The sequence below is a fragment of the Lupinus angustifolius genome, chromosome LG05 (assembly GCF_001865875.1).
Source record: "Lupinus angustifolius cultivar Tanjil chromosome LG05, LupAngTanjil_v1.0, whole genome shotgun sequence".
NCBI classification, from domain to species: Eukaryota; Viridiplantae; Streptophyta; class Magnoliopsida; order Fabales; family Fabaceae; genus Lupinus; species Lupinus angustifolius.
The window spans coordinates 742,139-761,101 of record NC_032013.1 but is presented as its reverse complement, the minus strand read 5'-3'; the positions used below and the strand labels follow the sequence as shown (position 1 = coordinate 761,101).

The 18,963-nt window shown below is 33.1% G+C and overlaps 3 protein-coding genes across 5 annotated transcripts; 1 reads left to right on the top strand and 2 right to left on the bottom strand.

The window, feature by feature from the left end:
- LOC109346921 lies at positions 1,091-2,865 on the bottom strand. The gene is made up of 2 exons (XM_019586661.1): positions 2,459-2,865; positions 1,091-1,412 (listed from the first exon to the last, which is right to left on the bottom strand). Exons 1-2 carry the CDS (start codon positions 2,863-2,865, stop codon positions 1,091-1,093), a joined length of 729 nt encoding a protein of 242 aa, XP_019442206.1.
- LOC109347307 (alpha-mannosidase 2-like) lies at positions 5,062-10,880 on the top strand. 3 transcript variants are annotated; one of them, XM_019587055.1, is made up of 5 exons: positions 5,062-5,835; positions 6,793-6,942; positions 7,196-7,228; positions 7,785-10,526; positions 10,564-10,880. In XM_019587055.1, the coding sequence occupies exons 1-4, from the start codon at positions 5,272-5,274 to the stop codon at positions 10,521-10,523; spliced, it is 3,486 nt and encodes a 1,161-aa protein (XP_019442600.1). In that variant the 5' UTR covers positions 5,062-5,271; the 3' UTR covers positions 10,524-10,526; positions 10,564-10,880. The 3 variants fall into 3 exon arrangements, with proteins under 3 accessions (XP_019442600.1, XP_019442601.1, XP_019442599.1); XM_019587056.1 differs by having other exon boundaries at positions 7,785-10,529; positions 10,561-10,880; XM_019587054.1 differs by having other exon boundaries at positions 7,785-10,880.
- Positions 11,822-17,456, bottom strand: LOC109347308 (mannose-1-phosphate guanyltransferase alpha-like). Its single transcript, XM_019587057.1, has 15 exons — positions 17,165-17,456; positions 16,958-17,055; positions 16,083-16,183; positions 15,895-15,973; positions 15,724-15,784; positions 15,593-15,639; positions 15,350-15,442; positions 15,154-15,244; positions 14,425-14,473; positions 14,114-14,230; positions 13,876-14,023; positions 12,999-13,091; positions 12,849-12,917; positions 12,505-12,547; positions 11,822-12,063 (listed from the first exon to the last, which is right to left on the bottom strand). Exons 1-15 carry the CDS (start codon positions 17,217-17,219, stop codon positions 11,963-11,965), a joined length of 1,245 nt encoding a protein of 414 aa, XP_019442602.1. The 5' UTR covers positions 17,220-17,456; the 3' UTR covers positions 11,822-11,962.

The window sequence follows — 18,963 nt, the reverse complement described above, 5'->3', positions numbered from 1 at the left end:
TAATATGATTAATCGATTCCATGTTTATTTCTCCCTTTTTCAATAGTTGACATGACATTTCAAAGAAACCATGTTATTAGTTAGAATACAAATCATAAAACTTGACTAATTATTCTTGTTATTTAGTTCAACAAACTTAGTTCATGAAACAAAATGAGTCGAACTTAAGCTAAAAAATTAAACTTATTAAATAAATGAGCTGACAAGTACAATTTAACTCTTTTAGATCCATGAATTGATTCAATTATATATATATATATATATATGAATGTATATAGAAATCTTTAATTTATATATTAAATAAATAATCATTATTCGAACTAACGTATTATATTAATCAAACTAATTAGTGAAACTAAACAGTTCGTGAACTTTAGACAAACCAAACCAATTTGAGTTTGCGAATTAAATTGAATACCTCACAAACTTCAATCAATGTAAAAACATAATTCGTTTCGAATTCAAGTCAAGTTTTGAGCCATACAAATCTGTTGTCAAACTAAACCCTACTTCAACTTAGTAAGGTCCAGATAATCAGTAAACAATGCATATCTTGTATTCATCAATATAGTTAGATAGACACATTTATAGAAGATTAAAGAAGGGATACCATATATTATATATGTTGTTACTTGCTAGTACAATATTCTAGTCACAACTTTGATTAACAATTTAATAATTGGTTTTATTGGTCATTGTGGACATGAAATAAAATTCAAAGGGTTCAATATATAAGCCAAAAAAATCCAAGAACCTCATGTATGAGGTAGTATTTAGAGTAAGTACTTTCATTTCAAACTTCTTCTTTTGATGAGTGACTAGTAAAACTTTACTCTTAGTATTATAAGATGATTTCATCTTGTACACTAACATTAAGAGTCTTATGAGGAAGAACTATGCTGTTGGTCACCACCACCTCATCTTCAACTATCACAGCTTCTCCTAAAATTATTATAAGGGGAAAAATGTTATATGGAATAAATAAAGAGTTTAAAATCTATGCCCCGACGGTGTAAAGTTTTCTATACTATCGGCACATCCACCATTAATTTGTAGGGCACACATCTGTTGTCTCACAGTTTATGTCACTCTATGTGCCATAGACTTGTGATTGGAATGGAAATTTTGAAGTAAATCGGGGTAATGATAAAGGGGTTACCTCCTTGACATTTGTCAACTCAGACTGCAACTGCTGGATATAATTTAGAGCCTGAGGAGGCAAATCTCCGAACACTCTTGGGCAGGAACTATCCAAACCCTCAGAATCATTCTCAATTTCCCAAACCTCTCCCGCACCCTTCACTTCTGAAACCTCCGAATGTGTTTCACAATTTGACCGATCATCCGCAGATGGTGATATATCAAAATTCCGTGTTAGGGACATCCTGTACTCTGCATTCCACAAAGTGTACCTAAAGAAAACCAAAATCCCAACAGTTAAAAGACTTCAACTCCACATACAAAACTCTACCCAGATTTGAATTAACTTATGTCGTGTTCAAAACAGCTTATAATCAACATAAAACTTTGAGAAAAGGCAATTTCACAATTGGTTACACACAAAATATTCGAATGATCTTATTTGATTATTTCATGTTCAGAACAACTCAATCATTAGTCATCACACTGAAAAAATTAACCCAAACCAAACCTGTATTGAAATTCACTTTTCATCACTAAAATCCAAAATTGTTCATTAAAATCACAAAAATTAAGTGCCTCGTCGAATTCAACAAATTCTGTGCTCAATTCAACCTTTAGACAAAATCTCTAGTAAAATTAAAATCAAAACCAAAACCAAACATGCATTTAAATCCAGGTTCACCCAAATCAGAAATTGTCCACAAACAAAAATTTCAGTGCTTATTTGAATAAACATATTTCATGCTCAAAAACAGCTCATAGTCATCATAGAACTTTATTATAAAAAGGAAAAAACTTTTCTCACCAAATTAACCAAACCCCAAACCTTAATTCAAATTCATTATTCATCACTGAAATCAGAATTTGTTTACTTAAAATCACCAAAATCTCAATGCATGTCTCAACAGCTAATACTATCATCAAAACATTAAGGCTATGATTCTCAAAACAAGTGATTCCCCATATATAAGAAAACCTGAAAAATTCAACTTCTCTAAAAAAACTGCACCTTTTTTTTATAAAACTCAACCAAACAAGCATAACTATAAATATCAGAAGTAAATTCTTCAATAAAAAACGCATCTTTTTCCTTAAGAAAAAACACGGTATTGAAGAAAAAAATGAATTTTTTTTGGTGACCCACAGTTATTTCTGCACTGGAGTCAATCCTGTCCGAGCCACCAGAACATCCGCAGGTATATGGGGCCAACTCTCTCAGCAGATATTTTTCATCCACACGACTCTAGACCTTTCTTAAGGGAAATCAAACATGTCCCACTTGAAAAAAACGAATTTTGATACAAAATTAAATTACCCAGTAACAATAGAAGAAACAAGAAGACGATGAAGCGGTTTCTTCGAAACAGTAACGGTAACGGAGAATTGTTGAGACGGAAGTAACCCAAACATAGTTGAAATAGTTTGCTTCATAGAATCCTTCGCTGAATCAGATACACCTTCCGTTATGACGGAGTTATCGAGGGGTTCAATTCGTTTCAACATTTTCGCTATAACGATGAATCCACGGTCAAATGTTGAGTTTCTTGTTGAAACGACGTCGTCGGGGAAGCCGCCAAGGCCGGAGATTAAGGAGCATGAGATGGCGGAGGAGGTGCGGCGGCGGTGGTGGAAGAAAGGGGGAGGAGGTGGTGGTTTGGGAGGGTGGTGGAGAGAGATATCGGTGAAGTGTGAAAGGATCAAGAATTGAGATGAAGTAGCCATGACCCTTTACACCAAACACTTATTCTTTGTGTTGTTTTGAACGCATCACATATTAATAGTAGGGTACGGGGATAATAAGTTTTTTAAATTTACTTCTATTTTCTTCATCATAAATCTAATGATTTGAATTAGTGACTAGATTTAAATCATTATATGTTCATAAAATTAATGGCTAAAATTGAAAGTACATTTAAAAAAAAAATTTACTTGTAAGTAAATCCACACTTATTAATAATTGTATAAAAATCTTTATGTTGTATAGATATTTTTGTTATAATATTGCACTTTTATATTATTTTTCTAATATTACAAAAGATATTGTGGGTTAATAGTAGCAGGTTAGTGGTTGTTTATATTTTGTTGATATATGTTTTTATAGGTCAAGTTTATTTTGGGAATGGGTAAATTATAAAGTTAAATTTGCAATTTTTTAAGTGTTTTCTTAAGTATGTAATGTAATTAGTATGGTTATTTGTATTAAATTTATATGTTATTTGTCTAATTTAAAATTCATTTTATCTTTATAACAGTCTTAATGTTATATCTCTTCAAAATTAATAAAGTAATAGTAATTTTGTTTATGAAAAATATGTAAAATTATTATTTTGGTCTCTTGTGATCATGTTAGTATCTCTCTAATTTTACATGATAATAGAAACAAAGTTGATGGATTAGCTAAGGGAAGAATTGAGAAAAAGCATATTAACAAACACATGAAATTATTCAGTCCAATTATACAATTTAACTGTTTAAACTGATTAAAATTAATATGAGATATTTTACAATTTAATATCCGATTCGAGTTTCCTTGTATTGATCTAATGTCAATCTTGTTGGGTTTTGCATTTATTGGTATTGTATGAAAGTTGGAGTTTCAACATTCAGCTAATATTGGTTCTTCTTTATTAATTTAATTTTCCCATTTCTATTTTCATTTATCTAATTTCATGATAAATTATAGAGTCAATTTTGCTGTTCAAAATTATCTTTTATCATTAAGGCATTGTGCTAAAATTTGGTGCACAATGGACTTCAAAGCTATCCATTTATAAAATCTCCCCTTCATGGAATAAATTGTGTTCCTAGCTTATTTACAACGTGTTTACCATCTTCAATATTCTTGATTTTCATTTTCCCTTAAAAAAACTTTTATTCCAATATTTTTAGTTTATATTGAAATTAATATGTTAAGGGGTACACAAATATCACAACCAATCAACCATAGTTTGGTCAAATCACAAAATTTGTTAACAATTATCTTAACCCACAAAAAAAAACTAGGATTTTTCTCCCTCTTTTGCAATCTTAAGTCATTGTTGATTATTTTTTCGTACTACTAAAGATATTATTAAAAAATAGGTAGATTGAATATTATTAAAAAAAATAACAAAATCCATATGTAACATTTCAAATGTTTTTTTTATAAATGGTAAATTTGACTTTCATAATAGAGTCTCACATTCAATCATTTCTAACATGAAGATTATTAAGAATATGCTATATTTAGAGTACAATTATGGAATTATAATAGAAATAATCTAAGTATATACATGATATTCATATCAATAATAAATTACACGTTTGAATACATCAATATGAATTACATGTTTCTTCAACAATTATGATTTTTATAAACAAATGTTTAGATAAGCAAGTTTACTCATATTTGTCCATGTGTATATAATATTCATGCAAGATTCAAAATTGTAATACTACTTCCAAATTTAAAATTATGTTTTAATAAAAAATCAAATTTATTTTAATTTAATACCAACTTTTACAATTATATATTACTTTTTACTTAAAACTCATGTACTAAATGGAATTAAGGATCATACAATAAATGACCAAAATTAAAAATTAAACAATGATGAACTAATTACTTAAAAAAATAATAAGATTCAATCATTTAGTTTATTTTAGTCAGTATCTATACACTATTAAATATAATATTTAACACAAGTTTAGTAAATACATCACACCACTAATACTTAATTTACTAAAACATTAGAAAACAAAAACAAGAGAAAAAGATATATGGAATTTTATACATTGTCATTATATCCTTTATTGTTAATTTTTCAGAAAAAGTAATTCAAATGAATAATAAATAATATAATATATATGTATAAATCTTTAGATAGTTTAACCAACATTCATTGACCATTCCAAACTCCCAAAAAAAGAATCACAAATTGATAAAAAGATGTTACACACACTTTGCTTCAACAACTCTTGATTTTCAACTCTCTAAATCCAATCTGGGTTTTTCTTCTATTACCCCATAAAACCATAGATCCCAATTCCCACATGAAAAATCAAAGAAAGTTCATATTTTTTCATCATTTAGTGAGAGAAAGTTAACATTTTTAACAATCTTTTAGAGAGAGAAAGAAGAACAAAGGCATGGCTTTTTCTATTGGAAGTACAAGGCGTGGTGGTGGAGGAAGTTGGAGCCAATCGATATTACCATCAACAAACCCAAAATCAAAGGTACCCAGAAAGCAAAGAAGAAGAACAGTGCTTAAAGATTTCATCTTTTCAAATTTCTTCACCATTGGCATTGTTTTATCACTCTCATTGTTCATCCTCATCATCTTCAAATTTGGTGTCCCAAAACCCATCACTTCACACTTCAGAACCCGGTCCAACCGATACCGAAAACCGGTTAACACAAAGCCGGTTTTTTTTAGTGATGGGAAGGGTGGGAACTATACCCTTTTGGCTGCAAGTGTTGATATCACAACTAAAGGGTTGTATGATAAGATTGAGTTCTTGGATGTGGATGGTGGTGCTTGGAAGCAAGGTTGGAGTGTCACTTATAGAGGGAATGAATGGGATAGTGAAAAGCTGAAGATTTTTGTTGTGCCACATTCACATAATGATCCTGGTTGGAAACTCACTGTTGAGGAATACTATGATAGACAATCAAGGCATATACTTGATACCATTGTTGAAACCCTTCAAAAGGTCAATAATTTATCCTTTTGTTTTTTTGGTTGCTTGTTTATTCCTTCAAGAAATTATGTAGTTTTTATTGAATGATTTGAAGTGGTTGGATAAATGTATGTTGGTGAGGTTTTCTGGTAGAATAGAGAGAGAGAGAGAAAATAAGCAAATTTGGTTGGTTGTTTATTCTAGTAAGGAAAGTAGATAAATGAGGTATAGGGAGACTAATAAAAATATAGGCGAAATTATTAAGAAAGGTTTAGGTGTAAATAGTTTGTTTGTAGACAGAATTAATGATAGGAATATTATGGTGTTGTTTGATTCATGTAGCCGATTGCATCTTTTAGGAAAAGGCTTGGTTATTTTTGTTGTGTATTATTTCTTGGAAGTGTGATCTCATTTTTATTGAATGGTTTGAAGTGGTTGAGTAAATATATGTTGGTCGGTCGTGAGTGAAAATGGCAAGTTTAAAATGGTTGCATTGGTAGTGTTTTGATAGACATGGGCAGAACAGGATGGAACAACATTGTTTCTATTCTGTGCTTGGTTGTATTATGTAAACATGACAAAACCAGACATACGGTTAAAAAAGGATTTATTTCTGTCCTGTTCTATCCTGTTTTTTCGGTGCACCAAACCCTACCACAACTTTTATTGAACAATTTGGAGTGGATGAATAAATGTATATTGAATAATATTTGGCATGATTGATTAAATACACATTAATGGTACAATACAACCTAAAAGTGCACTTTGTGTTCTGGATTTAAGAATATCTAAAGGTTAGATTAGAGGAGATATGAAAAGGCTTCACGGAAATGATGAAAATATAGTAAACCTGTCAGTTCCATAGTTTTATTTTCACTGATCTTTAGTTGCTTACCATGTTTAGTCATTATTTTGAGTTGTTTACCATGTTTAGTCATTATTTTGAGACGACTTGAATTATGATGTTCGTTGAGTGATTTGGATGTGTAGGATCCTCGCCGGAAGTTTATATGGGAGGAGATGTCATATCTAGAGAGGTGGTGGCGGGATGCCCCGGATGAGATGAAGGAATCATTCATCAATTTGGTAAAGAATGGGCAGTTAGAAATTGTCGGAGGTGGCTGGGTGATGAACGATGAGGTAATTTAATGTTGATCTTGTGACTCTTATCTTATTTACACACATACCATTTGTATGTATATTCTATAACTCTAGATGTAGCTTCGTTTCTATTGAAGTAATTACAATGAGAATTTGTGGACGGTAGGTTCTGAGATATAATGAGAATCAGATGTAACTAACAAAATTTTCATGTTAATGATGTCGGTTAGTGGTAGTCGCTATGGTTTGTTTATGGAAAATTGACTTTAAAATTGTTTTCTCCTTTTTGCAGGCCAATTCCCATTATTTTGCTATCATTGAACAGGTATACCGAAAGCTTTTATCTATCTTTGCAATTGCATATATTATTTTAACCGTTTTGCTACATTTTTTCAGTTCATTATTTAAGTAATAGGGACGGTCCATTTATGTTTTAGTTTTTCTCATTGACTTGTATCACTATGCATGATGTTTGACCGGCATGCTCATGGATATGATTATTATTTTTTAGCTATTTAGAAAGTTGTTAGTTATTGTATTAAAACTAGTGATGTCGTGATGATAAAATTTAAAGCCGTTATTTTGTTCTCTTGTATTTATCTATGTTTGAGATAATACCAAATAAACTCTTTTTTCTCGAGGAATCTGTATTAGTCATGTATACTTCTGGAGAGCATAACTCTTCTCAATACAACTGAACTCGGTATAAATGGAACTCGTTCTCTCTTTTTATGTCTATGCGCATAGTATTCATTGATTCAAAGATCAAATTATATTTCCATGTTTCAATTCGTCCGTGTCATCTGATTTCATGTTCATGTCAGAGTTTGATTTTTATGTTATTTTGGGTGGTACTTAATCTCGTGACAATTATGTATCAGATAGCAGAAGGAAATATGTGGTTGAATGACACCATTGGATTCATTCCTAAAAACTCTTGGGCCATAGATCCATTTGGTTACTCACCTACCATGGCATATCTTCTGCGTCGTATGGGTTTCGATAACATGCTTATCCAGAGGGCTCATTACGAACTAAAGAAGGAACTTGCGTGGCATAAGAATTTAGAGTACATATGGCGTCAAAGCTGGGATGCTGAGGAAACAACTGATATATTTGTCCATATGATGCCGTTTTATTCGTATGATATACCTCATACATGTGGCCCGGAGCCTGCTATCTGTTGTCAGTTTGACTTTGCTCGTATGGAGGGTTCTGCATATGAAAGTTGCCCATGGGGAGAACAACCTGTGGAGACCACTCAGGAAAATGTTCAGGAGAGGGCACTTAAATTGCTGGATCAATACAAGAAAAAATCTACTTTGTACAGAACGAACACTCTTCTTGTTCCTCTTGGAGATGATTTCCGATACGTTAATGTCGAAGAAGCAGATGCTCAGTTCATAAATTACCAAATGTTATTTGACTATATCAACTCAAACCCGAGTTTGAATGCAGAGGCGAAGTTTGGTACTTTGGAAGATTACTTTCAAACTCTGCGTCAGGAAGCAGAAAGGATTAATTACACAGCTCCGGGTGAAATAGGGTCTGGTCTTGTTGAAGGTTTCCCTTCCCTCTCTGGTGATTTTTTTACTTATGCTGATCGGCAACAAGACTACTGGAGTGGTTATTATGTTTCACGGCCCTTCTTCAAGGCTGTTGATCGGGTACTAGAGCAGACACTTCGTGCCACAGATATGATGGTTGCTCTACTACTTGGTTTCTGTCGGAGATCACAGTGTGAGAAGCTTTCAATGGGCTTTTCCTATAAGTTGACCGCTGCTAGAAGGAACTTAGCTCTTTTTCAGCATCATGATGGAGTAACCGGTACTGCAAAAGATCACGTGGTTATGGACTACGGAACTCGAATGCATACATCATTACAGGACTTGCAGATTTTTATGTCCAAGGCAATTGAGCCACTCCTTGGAATCCGTTTTGAGAAATTAGATCAAAGTCCTTCCCAATTTGAGCCAACACTGGTGAGATCTAGATATGATGCTCAGCCGACGCATAAAGTGAATAGTATTCGTGAGGGTACTTATGAAACAGCGGTCTTTTTTAATCCTTTGGAACAAACTAGGGAAGAAGTTGTGATGGTTGTTGTTGATAATCCTGACATTACCGTGGTTGATTCTAACTGGAGTTGTGTTCAAAGCCAAATCTCTCCTGAGTTGCAGCATCATAATAGCAGCATCTTCACCGGGAAGCATCGGCTATACTGGGAAGTTTCTGTTCCTGCAATGGGGTTGGAACCATATTATCTTGTCAATGGTTTCATTGGTTGTGACAAGGCCAGGCCGGCAAAGATGAAAGTTTTCTCCAAATCAAGTCCGATTAAGTGCCCTACTCCATACACTTGCATACAAATTGAAGCTGATGTGGCTGAAATTGAGAATCAGCATCAAAGACTAACATTTGATGTAAGGTATGGTTTGTTGCGGAAAATATCGTTGAAAAATAGTTCCCCAAATATTGTGAATGAGGAAATTGGTATGTATTCTAGTTCCGGTAGTGGGGCATACTTATTTAAGCCAAATGGCGATGCCCAGCCGATTATTGAAGAAGGCGGACAGCTGCTAATCTCAGAAGGCCCTTTGATGCAGGAAGTGTACTCTTATCCAAAGACAGGTTGGGAGGAAGCCCCCATTTCTCATAGCACGCGTTTATATAATGGAGAGAGTACAGTTCAAGGGTTTGTTGTTGAAAAGGAATATCATGTTGAGCTTCTTGGCGATGATTTCGATGATAGGGAGTTGATAGTTAGATACAAAACAGATATCAATAGCAAAAAGATTTTTTATTCTGATTTGAATGGATTTCAGATGAGCCGAAGACAAACTTATGATAAGATTCCTCTGCAAGGCAATTACTATCCTATGCCCTCTCTTGCATTCATACAAGGATCCAATGGCCAGCGGTTTTCTGTTCATTCCCGACAATCATTGGGTGTGGCAAGCCTTAAAGAGGGGTGGCTAGAGATAATGCTTGACCGTCGTTTGGTAAGAGATGATGGTCGTGGTCTCGGCCAAGGAGTGATGGATAACCGTGTAATGAATGTCGTCTTCCACATAACCGTAGAAGCCAATATTTCCACCATTCCAAATTTGGCTTCCAGTTCTCTCCCTTACAGTCCTTCTCTTTTCTCTCACCGTGCCGGATCTCACTTGAACTATCCATTACACGCATTCATCGCCAAGAAGGCACATGAGTTATCAGTAAAGCCACCACCTAGATCCTTTTCTCCTCTCGCTGCTCCCTTGCCATGTGATTTGCACATTGTGAACTTCAAAGTTCCCAAACCTTCAAAGTTTTTGCAGCAACCACCTGAAGGTTCTAGGTTCGCTCTAATTTTGCACCGGCAACATTGGGATTATTCATACTGTCGGAAGGGAAGATCACAATGCACAAATCTCGCTGATAACCCTGTGAATCTGTTCACAACCTTCAAGAATATCACAGTCACAAAGGCTAAAGCAACTTCGTTGAATCTCTTGCATGAAGACCCCGAAGTAATGGGGTTCACAGACCAGTTCGCAGATGTCGCACAAGAGGGTCATGTTGCCATATCTCCAATGGAAATACAGGCCTACAAGTTGGAGTTCCGGTCACAACGATAGAGTATGCCCATTACTGAATTGCTGCTGCTGCTTATTCACGATGACGACGAACCACGAAAGAAGCGAAATTTTGTTACATGCACCATTGATGGTAGGGGGTAAATTATTCCAAGACTACTTTTCTGACATAAACATTGAGTTTTAAAGTGGTGCAGGTAAGAGAATGTGAAGAAAGGTTCAATCAAGGAAAGAAGAGTTAGTTAATCTTGGTTGAGAAAGTGTGAAAATGAGAATGGAGTTTTGTAACATGGATTAAGATTATAGCTTCTGAAAAGCTCCTTGTTTGTAGAATTTTGTTATAATTGCTTCTTGAACATTTTCATAGTTAAAAGATGAGCTTTTTTTGCTTTATTGACTCATCTTTGAGGATAGTGATGATTTATGTACAATTATGACACTAAGGGGCAAGTTGATAACTTAGAGAGAGCTTATTAAAGCATATGAAAAGTTTATGAAATTAGCTTATGACCTTATCTGATAAGCTTATGAAAATAAGTTGTTTTTTATGCTTATTTTAGAAAGCTTATGGTATAAGTTTATGCTCAAAATCAGTCTTTTTATATTACCCTGAATTGCATTTCTCCCTAATTAATGTGATTAATATGATTAATCGATTCCATGTTTATTTCTCCCTTTTTCAATAGTTGACATGACATTTCAAAGAAACCATGTTATTAGTTAGAATACAAATCATAAAACTTGACTAATTATTCTTGTTATTTAGTTCAACAAACTTAGTTCATGAAACAAAATGAGTCGAACTTAAGCTAAAAAATTAAACTTATTAAATAAATGAGCTGACAAGTACAATTTAACTCTTTTAGATCCATGAATTGATTCAATTATATATATATATATATATATGAATGTATATAGAAATCTTTAATTTATATATTAAATAAATAATCATTATTCGAACTAACGTATTATATTAATCAAACTAATTAGTGAAACTAAACAGTTCGTGAACTTTAGACAAACCAAACCAATTTGAGTTTGCGAATTAAATTGAATACCTCACAAACTTCAATCAATGTAAAAACATAATTCGTTTCGAATTCAAGTCAAGTTTTGAGCCATACAAATCTGTTGTCAAACTAAACCCTACTTCAACTTAGTAAGGTCCAGATAATCAGTAAACAATGCATATCTTGTATTCATCAATATAGTTAGATAGACACATTTATAGAAGATTAAAGAAGGGATACCATATATTATATATGTTGTTACTTGCTAGTACAATATTCTAGTCACAACTTTGATTAACAATTTAATAATTGGTTTTATTGGTCATTGTGGACATGAAATAAAATTCAAAGGGTTCAATATATAAGCCAAAAAAATCCAAGAACCTCATGTATGAGGTAGTATTTAGAGTAAGTACTTTCATTTCAAACTTCTTCTTTTGATGAGTGACTAGTAAAACTTTACTCTTAGTATTATAAGATGATTTCATCTTGTACACTAACATTAAGAGTCTTATGAGGAAGAACTATGCTGTTGGTCACCACCACCTCATCTTCAACTATCACAGCTTCTCCTAAAATTATTATAAGGGGAAAAATGTTATATGGAATAAATAAAGAGTTTAAAATCTATGCCCCGACGGTGTAAAGTTTTCTATACTATCGGCACATCCACCATTAATTTGTAGGGCACACATCTGTTGTCTCACAGTTTATGTCACTCTATGTGCCATAGACTTGTGATTGGTTGGTCAGAAAAAATATATTTAAGTTAAAATTTAATTATTAAGTATTTTTCTGACCAATTACATGGAGTGGCACAAACTGTGGGACAACAGATGTGCTCCCTAATTTGTATTATTTTTGTTTGAGAGTCAATGGTGGTTAATAAATCGATGGTGGATGATTCGCTGATAGTGTAAAAAACACTTACGCTGTCAGTGTATACGTATTAAATCCATAAATAAAATGTAATTTTGTACCCAATAAAGAAATAAGAGGGTAAAGATGCATACCTAGAATGGTTGTGCCAAGCTTAGCATTGAAATTACCATCAGCCTAAACCATTCAATTCATATTGGTTAGCCACAGTAGGATGAAATTGAAAAAATGTATACATATAGGGACCTAGTTATAAAAAATTGACATATAAGGACTAAGTTGAAAATAAGCATAACATTTAAGGGCCAAAAGTATACTTTAACCTTAAGAACAAAGTGTTAAACAAGTTCTTCATGGCCAATTAAAATTTCACATCTCAATATATTGATTTGAAACTTTTCCTTTGAATCAAAATTTTCGCAATTAAGTTTTGCTTTAATCCTCTATATCACTGTTTTTAAAAATTTACTAAACTTGCCTGCACCCTTGACCATCTTCCGATCGACGACTTCCATCCAACGATAGAATTTAGAACTAGAGCATTTTCCTGTCACAGGAGGAAAAAACACTTTTGTTTATTGTTTTATAGATCGAAAATATCACACATCTTAGGCATCCGGTTCCGTACCTTAATTTCAACATCATCCAAGATGATACAACTGATCAACCTGACGCCAGGACCTACACGAACATTAGCTGAGATTGAAACATTGGGACCGATCTGTTCAAGAAAGAAAATGAAAACATGAGTTAAGTTAACCATAAATTTTGGTTTCTCAATTTGTAATTACGAACAACATTTATATATGCAATATGCACCGTTCATCTGAATAAAGATATTGTCGTCGTAATTTGACAATGAAATAGCCACACTAACAAGCTAACTCGTAGGTCGTGTTTGGTAGACATGCTAGAAAGGGATGAAACGAAGCATATGGTTTCTGTTTTATGTTTGCCGTATTATAAAAATGGAACGGAAAAGGACATGAGGGTTAAAAAGGTGGGACCAAAGAGAAGAGAACAGGCTACTCCGTTCCGTTCTGTTTGCATGCAAAACACTACCCTAGAGTTCTACAATGGCATCAATGCACCCCGTAAAACTAGTTTTTCCGGTGGAGGGAACAAGCAGAGGGCAAGGCCATAGTTCTTAGGTAACACTGCAGTGTTTCCACCTTCCAAGCCTAAATTCCACTACGTGAGGAAAAAGATTCGAACCCGAGACCGGTTCATTACAGACACAATAAAATTTTCAAAGACACAAATTTCTCAACAAGGCCTTACTGTAATGATTCGTAGAAATTGGAAATATCACAAAATCTAGTTAAGCATTTTCCTTTTAAGCACAGACCTTGCTTAGTCTATGGCTCTATGCCCTCAGAATTTCAGCACGTTATGTCTGTTTCGTCTTTAGTTTACAGCAGAAAGTGCATCACTATATAATTACCACTATTTTAAATATTATCTGAGGAAAGGTTAACAATTTTATATAAGAAAGAATAAACTACCTTTGCAGATGGATGAACTTTTGCCGAAGGATGAATATATACGTCACCGACAATAGTAGAATTCCTTTTACCATCTCCACTGGCCAAAAGATGCGGTGAAGTATACCGGAATTGAGCAAGATACAACTCGGAGCATTTCAAAGACATTCTGTTCACGTCAGGTGTATACTATAAGTAAAACACAATAACGATCCAAGATTAAAGCTTAAGGCGATATTAAGACACTATGCAATCGTACCCCGGAGTTTTAATTTGCTCCCAGAAATCCTTTGTCTCGTATGTATACAGTTGCTTCTTTCCAGCTAGAGGAGATAATATATCTTGATCCAGTCTTACAAAATCTGAAGGGAGAGTCCTGAAGGAAAAAATATGCACGAATCCTTGAAGATATCGCAGTTTTCAAAAGGATAAAAGAATGTTCAATGGAAAGGAAGAGTACTTCGGAATCAATGTGATATATGTGTCTAGATTTTCATTGAATTATCAAGAAGTATAAGAACGAAAACAAATTCAATAATACAAGAAAATAAAAAGTAGTTTTGAATCAACCTTGTGGCAGATTGGAGTGCTTCAAAGCTGGAGACACGACGTAGATTAGCTGCAATACAGTCATAAAATCAAATCATTTTCAGTCGTGCAAGTTTACCGTGAATAGCAAAAGATTAAACTAAGCTGATAAAGTGAAATCCGGAAAATAAAATAAATTCTATAGTTCTTAGACATGGTCAGAGATAAAAAAAAAGCGGGTCTGTTATAGATATGTCAAATATAATGCAGCAGAGCTTAAAAAACGAATGTTTCTGAGTCGATATTAAACTATGAACTATCCCATATTTTCTTCTCTGATTAAAAATAAAAGGAAATCATAATAGGAGCAGGTCGATATGTTTTCCTAACAGTGTTGTTTTAACTTCAACCAGACCCAGTAATTCAATAAGTAGATAAATTGATAAGACATTTGTCTACACATTTTCTTGGAAAATGTATAATCAATAATGATGAAATGTCTAGATCCATAAAACGAGGCTATTTCCTCTTGATTTAGACGATCTTCTCCTCCCTAAACCACTCCGAATAATTGCCTAACATTACTGTTATGGTGCAGGTAGATAGAGATTCGATAAAGTTTTATGCTGGCTGTCGACTTCCTAACACAACCTTCACTAAAATTCACCAGGTTGAACTCAAGTTAAATCTAGTGTTTTAGGTGACTAATTCATGAAATACATAACCATTTTATGATTGAGGCTTTTGAAACTGTGAAGGAAAGAGGTCAACCTCTGCCTTCCCGATTCAAAGACACATCTTCGATGGCATTAAAAATATCAGGGGTAAAAATGTAGACACCGCAATTTATCAAATCGCTGACCTGCATATTATAAGATGGTTAATCAGAAGCAAGACAGAATAAGTTACACCGATTTTATTTTTATTGAGAAAAAGTAAAGATAAACGAACCAAGTTGTATACTCACGAAAGTTTCAGGTTTCTCAGTATAATGCAGCAACTCATTAGTGGTTGGATCAGCAACTAACTCACCGAACTCACTGGCAGATTCAGCAGACACCTGCAAATGAGACATCCCCAACCCCAAAAGGAGAATAAAAAAACAGTTTCGAAACGAAACACAATTATGCATTCCGAAACCGACATATAACCATCCGTACGAATATAAACGCACATAGATGTATACATGCAATAATTTTTATGCACGAACCTTGATTACCAACATTGTCCCCATCCCACCATATCTTCTGTGGGCTTCTGTAAAAGTAATAAAGAAATCGTTCATAATTGTGATGCTTCTGAAGAAATAGAACTACAATGCCGTAATAGCAACATACTTACCAAGCATGGATGGCAGTGGAAAACTGCAGCAAACGTCACAATTTAGCAGAAAGATATGGGACTGCAATTAAAATGTAGCCTATCTGTTAGAACTTCGGCATAAAACATTTTAAATTTAATACACAATACAATCTAGATTGTAAACGCGGTCATCGGAGAAGTGTTTCTAACTGGACTGTCTTCCATGATAATATCTCTGAAGTAGTAAAGGCCACCTGCCGAACCATGTGGTTTATCCTCTTTCAAATATCTAGATGGATATTAATAACAACACATCATAGTCATTAGTTAGGTCCAACATTTAACAGAGCTTATAAACATTTTAGAAAATAAAAGCTTGATACCGATGTAGCATTTACCTCACTGGTAATTTCAGCTCATTTGAAATTGAAGAGACATATAAAGCGAATTCTCGCTCCTCATAGAATCCAACCAGATATATTTGAGCCAAATTGGGTATCTGTACAAGACACGAAACTAGTAAGCTAAAATTCTCCACATCTTCTTCGGCCATATCAAGTATTATCAACTCCTCTCCATCCATTCGAAAGCTAAAATTCAATTTGTATCTTAGACTAAAGGAGACCAAATCTCATACATCAGTGTTTAAATTGAAAAACCCTCAATTCAACCCTCCTAAGTGTATGGTGTCGCCAGATAGGTCCTTGAAACTGCTTTGTCACAATTAAGCCCTCGAACGACTTAAAACACCAGCACATTGGCCCTTCTAAGTCTCAAGTCACGAATTAAGTCCTTCCGTTTAACACTATTTTAAATCTTTCGAGAACTTAATTGGTAATACAACAACAATAATCATGCCTTAGTCTCACTAAGGAGCACATCTAAAGTCCTAAAAAGTGTGTCACTCCATGTGCAACTGCTTGTGATTAGTTGAAAAAAAATGTAGTTACCTTAAAAGTTTAATAATTAAGTATTTTTCTTACCAATCACAAGCAGTGATACACAAAGAGATACACAGAATGACACACTTTTTGGGACAAAAAATGTGCTCCCGTCTCACCAGGTGGAATCAGCTACATGGATTGTATGATAACTTGATTGATAATAGACCTAACTAATGACACCATTCTCATTCAAGGACTAAATTGAGGATTTAGTACCAAAAAAACACAATATCCAAGTCAACATTGAAATTAAAATTGCTTCTAAATATTCTAAACCTGGTTTACTTATGAAGAGTGTGAATGGTAATTAAGAAGAAAAAGAAGCAAACCCTTTTACAAGCAGAGATAGGATGATGAACCATTGGCTGGCCAGCCAAAGGGAAAAGTGGTTTTGGAGTATTGAATGAAAGAGGTCGAAATCTGGTTCCTGAACAAATCAAACAAATGCATATAATCAAAATCAAATGAAAACCCAAAATCCCAAATGAGGAAAAGATTGTAACTTCGATAAGAAAACAATGAAAGATATGAAATACCTTTAGTGGGTCCACCCACCATAATCACAGCAACAACCTTTTCTGAACTATCCATTTCAGTGAAAAAGCACAGATCTTTGAGCTCAAAAAACTAAACTTTGTGAGAGTGTAGAAGATAAGCAATGAATGTGGGTTAAGTTTGAATTGTGGGTTATGAAGATATGAGTTTGAGATTAAAGTTGGTGTTATGAAGTGAGAGAGTGATGGTTGTAATACAAAGGTTGTTTGGTCTATTTGTGTGTCAAATGTTGTGAATCGGTGGCTCTAAAGTTTAGAGACAGATCAGATCAGATACAATTATTTCATTCACTCACAAATAAGGAGAAATTAAGATAATAATTAGAATTAATAATATTTCTAAAGATTTATATACATTTGATATATAAATTATGATTCATTTGCTTGTAGTAATAGTATATAAAAACTCATATATTATTAGTATATACATTTTTTCGTAATAATAATTAAGAGGGAAAAATATGTATATAAGTTTTATATATTATCACTACATCATTCGTCATTCATATCTAGTCATTCCTTAATCTTAAAAAATATAAATGAATGATATTAATGAATCTTTATAATCATATTACATTATAATAATAATATCCATCTCATTCTAATGAAAATGTATTGACTTGTATGCTATTTATATTTGTTTTCACAATATTTCATATTTTGTTTAACTTAATTACATGTATCACTCATTTTTGTTTAAAACATCACATTTATTTCTCACAGATGGGTAGTTAGTGCAATTAAGGATGGCAAAAAAACCTGTACACGCTGGTAAAACCCATACGGGTACGGATCACAAACGGGTACCCGCGTGCATTATAAACGGGTTTTTAAAAATACCTGTTATTTATATGATTAATATATTATATTTAATTAAAATAAAAATTACATTATTCTAACATTCATGACACTATGTATATTTTTTCCTTTTACTTTGTTTACATATTTTATTGAGTTTGGTGGTGAAACACCCTACAAATATTATTACATGTGTAGAAACACACATGTTTTACAAAGAAAATATATACTTTTTGTTAAGGAAATGAGAACAAAAAATCACACAAATAGAAAACACCAATAAATTTAACATTTTTGTCAAATATTCAATCAAAATGTAAACAAATAATTAAGTTTTATCTCATTTTAAACATAATAGAAATAAAAAAATTAAAATTCATTTATAATATAGGAAACCTGCGGGTGTCCGTTGTACTTGCGGGTACACAGAAATACCCGCACATGGGTACCCGTATGGGTACGAGTGGGTATGTGTAATATTCTCCTGTTTTGAAACAGGTAGCGGGTAGCTACTACCCAATGTATATATAAAATTAGAGGGTTTTCATATGTGTAAAAATTGAATGAGTGGTTTGTGTAATTTTACTAAAACTCGATGGTGTGAATGTAATTTACTTGTATAATTTTTATTTATTATAGTATTAGTTTATAATAATAAATTTATTAAATTAAATCACTTCTATATTGCCTTTTAAAAAACGTTAGTGATTAAGAAACTTTACTTATTTACCTCAACTACTCCAACTTGTTTGGCACAATAATTATTCTGATATTAGTAATCCAATTTTTTCAAGAAAATAAGTTTGTTTTAATATAAGATATAATCAAAGATTAAAGTGAAGTAAAAGACCAACAAGGATTAGTATAATTGCCAAGGATTTGACTCATATTGGTCAACAATTTTCCATTTCTATAGTGATACTATCCCATTTCCACTATGAACAAGTTAAAGATTGTAATTCACCTCTAAGTCTTTGATGTTC

Excerpts from the sequence above, each read along its gene's own strand:
- LOC109346921 (XM_019586661.1), bottom strand. The coding sequence starts at position 2,865 with ATGGCTACTTCATCTCAATTCTTGATCCTTTCACACTTCACCGATATC. Across the intron at positions 1,413-2,458 it reads GTTTCTTCTATTGTTACTGG|GTACACTTTGTGGAATGCAG; the intron begins GTAATTTAATTT and ends GGTTTTCTTTAG.
- LOC109347307 (XM_019587055.1), top strand. The coding sequence starts at position 5,272 with ATGGCTTTTTCTATTGGAAGTACAAGGCGTGGTGGTGGAGGAAGTTGG. Across the intron at positions 6,943-7,195 it reads GCTGGGTGATGAACGATGAG|GCCAATTCCCATTATTTTGC; the intron begins GTAATTTAATGT and ends TCCTTTTTGCAG. Across the intron at positions 7,229-7,784 it reads ATTTTGCTATCATTGAACAG|ATAGCAGAAGGAAATATGTG; the intron begins GTATACCGAAAG and ends ATTATGTATCAG.
- LOC109347308 (XM_019587057.1), bottom strand. The coding sequence starts at position 17,219 with ATGGATAGTTCAGAAAAGGTTGTTGCTGTGATTATGGTGGGTGGACCC. Across the intron at positions 15,785-15,894 it reads TTATCATGGAAGACAGTCCA|TCCCATATCTTTCTGCTAAA; the intron begins GTTAGAAACACT and ends TTTTAATTGCAG. Across the intron at positions 14,231-14,424 it reads GCACTCCAATCTGCCACAAG|GACTCTCCCTTCAGATTTTG; the intron begins GTTGATTCAAAA and ends TTTTTCCTTCAG.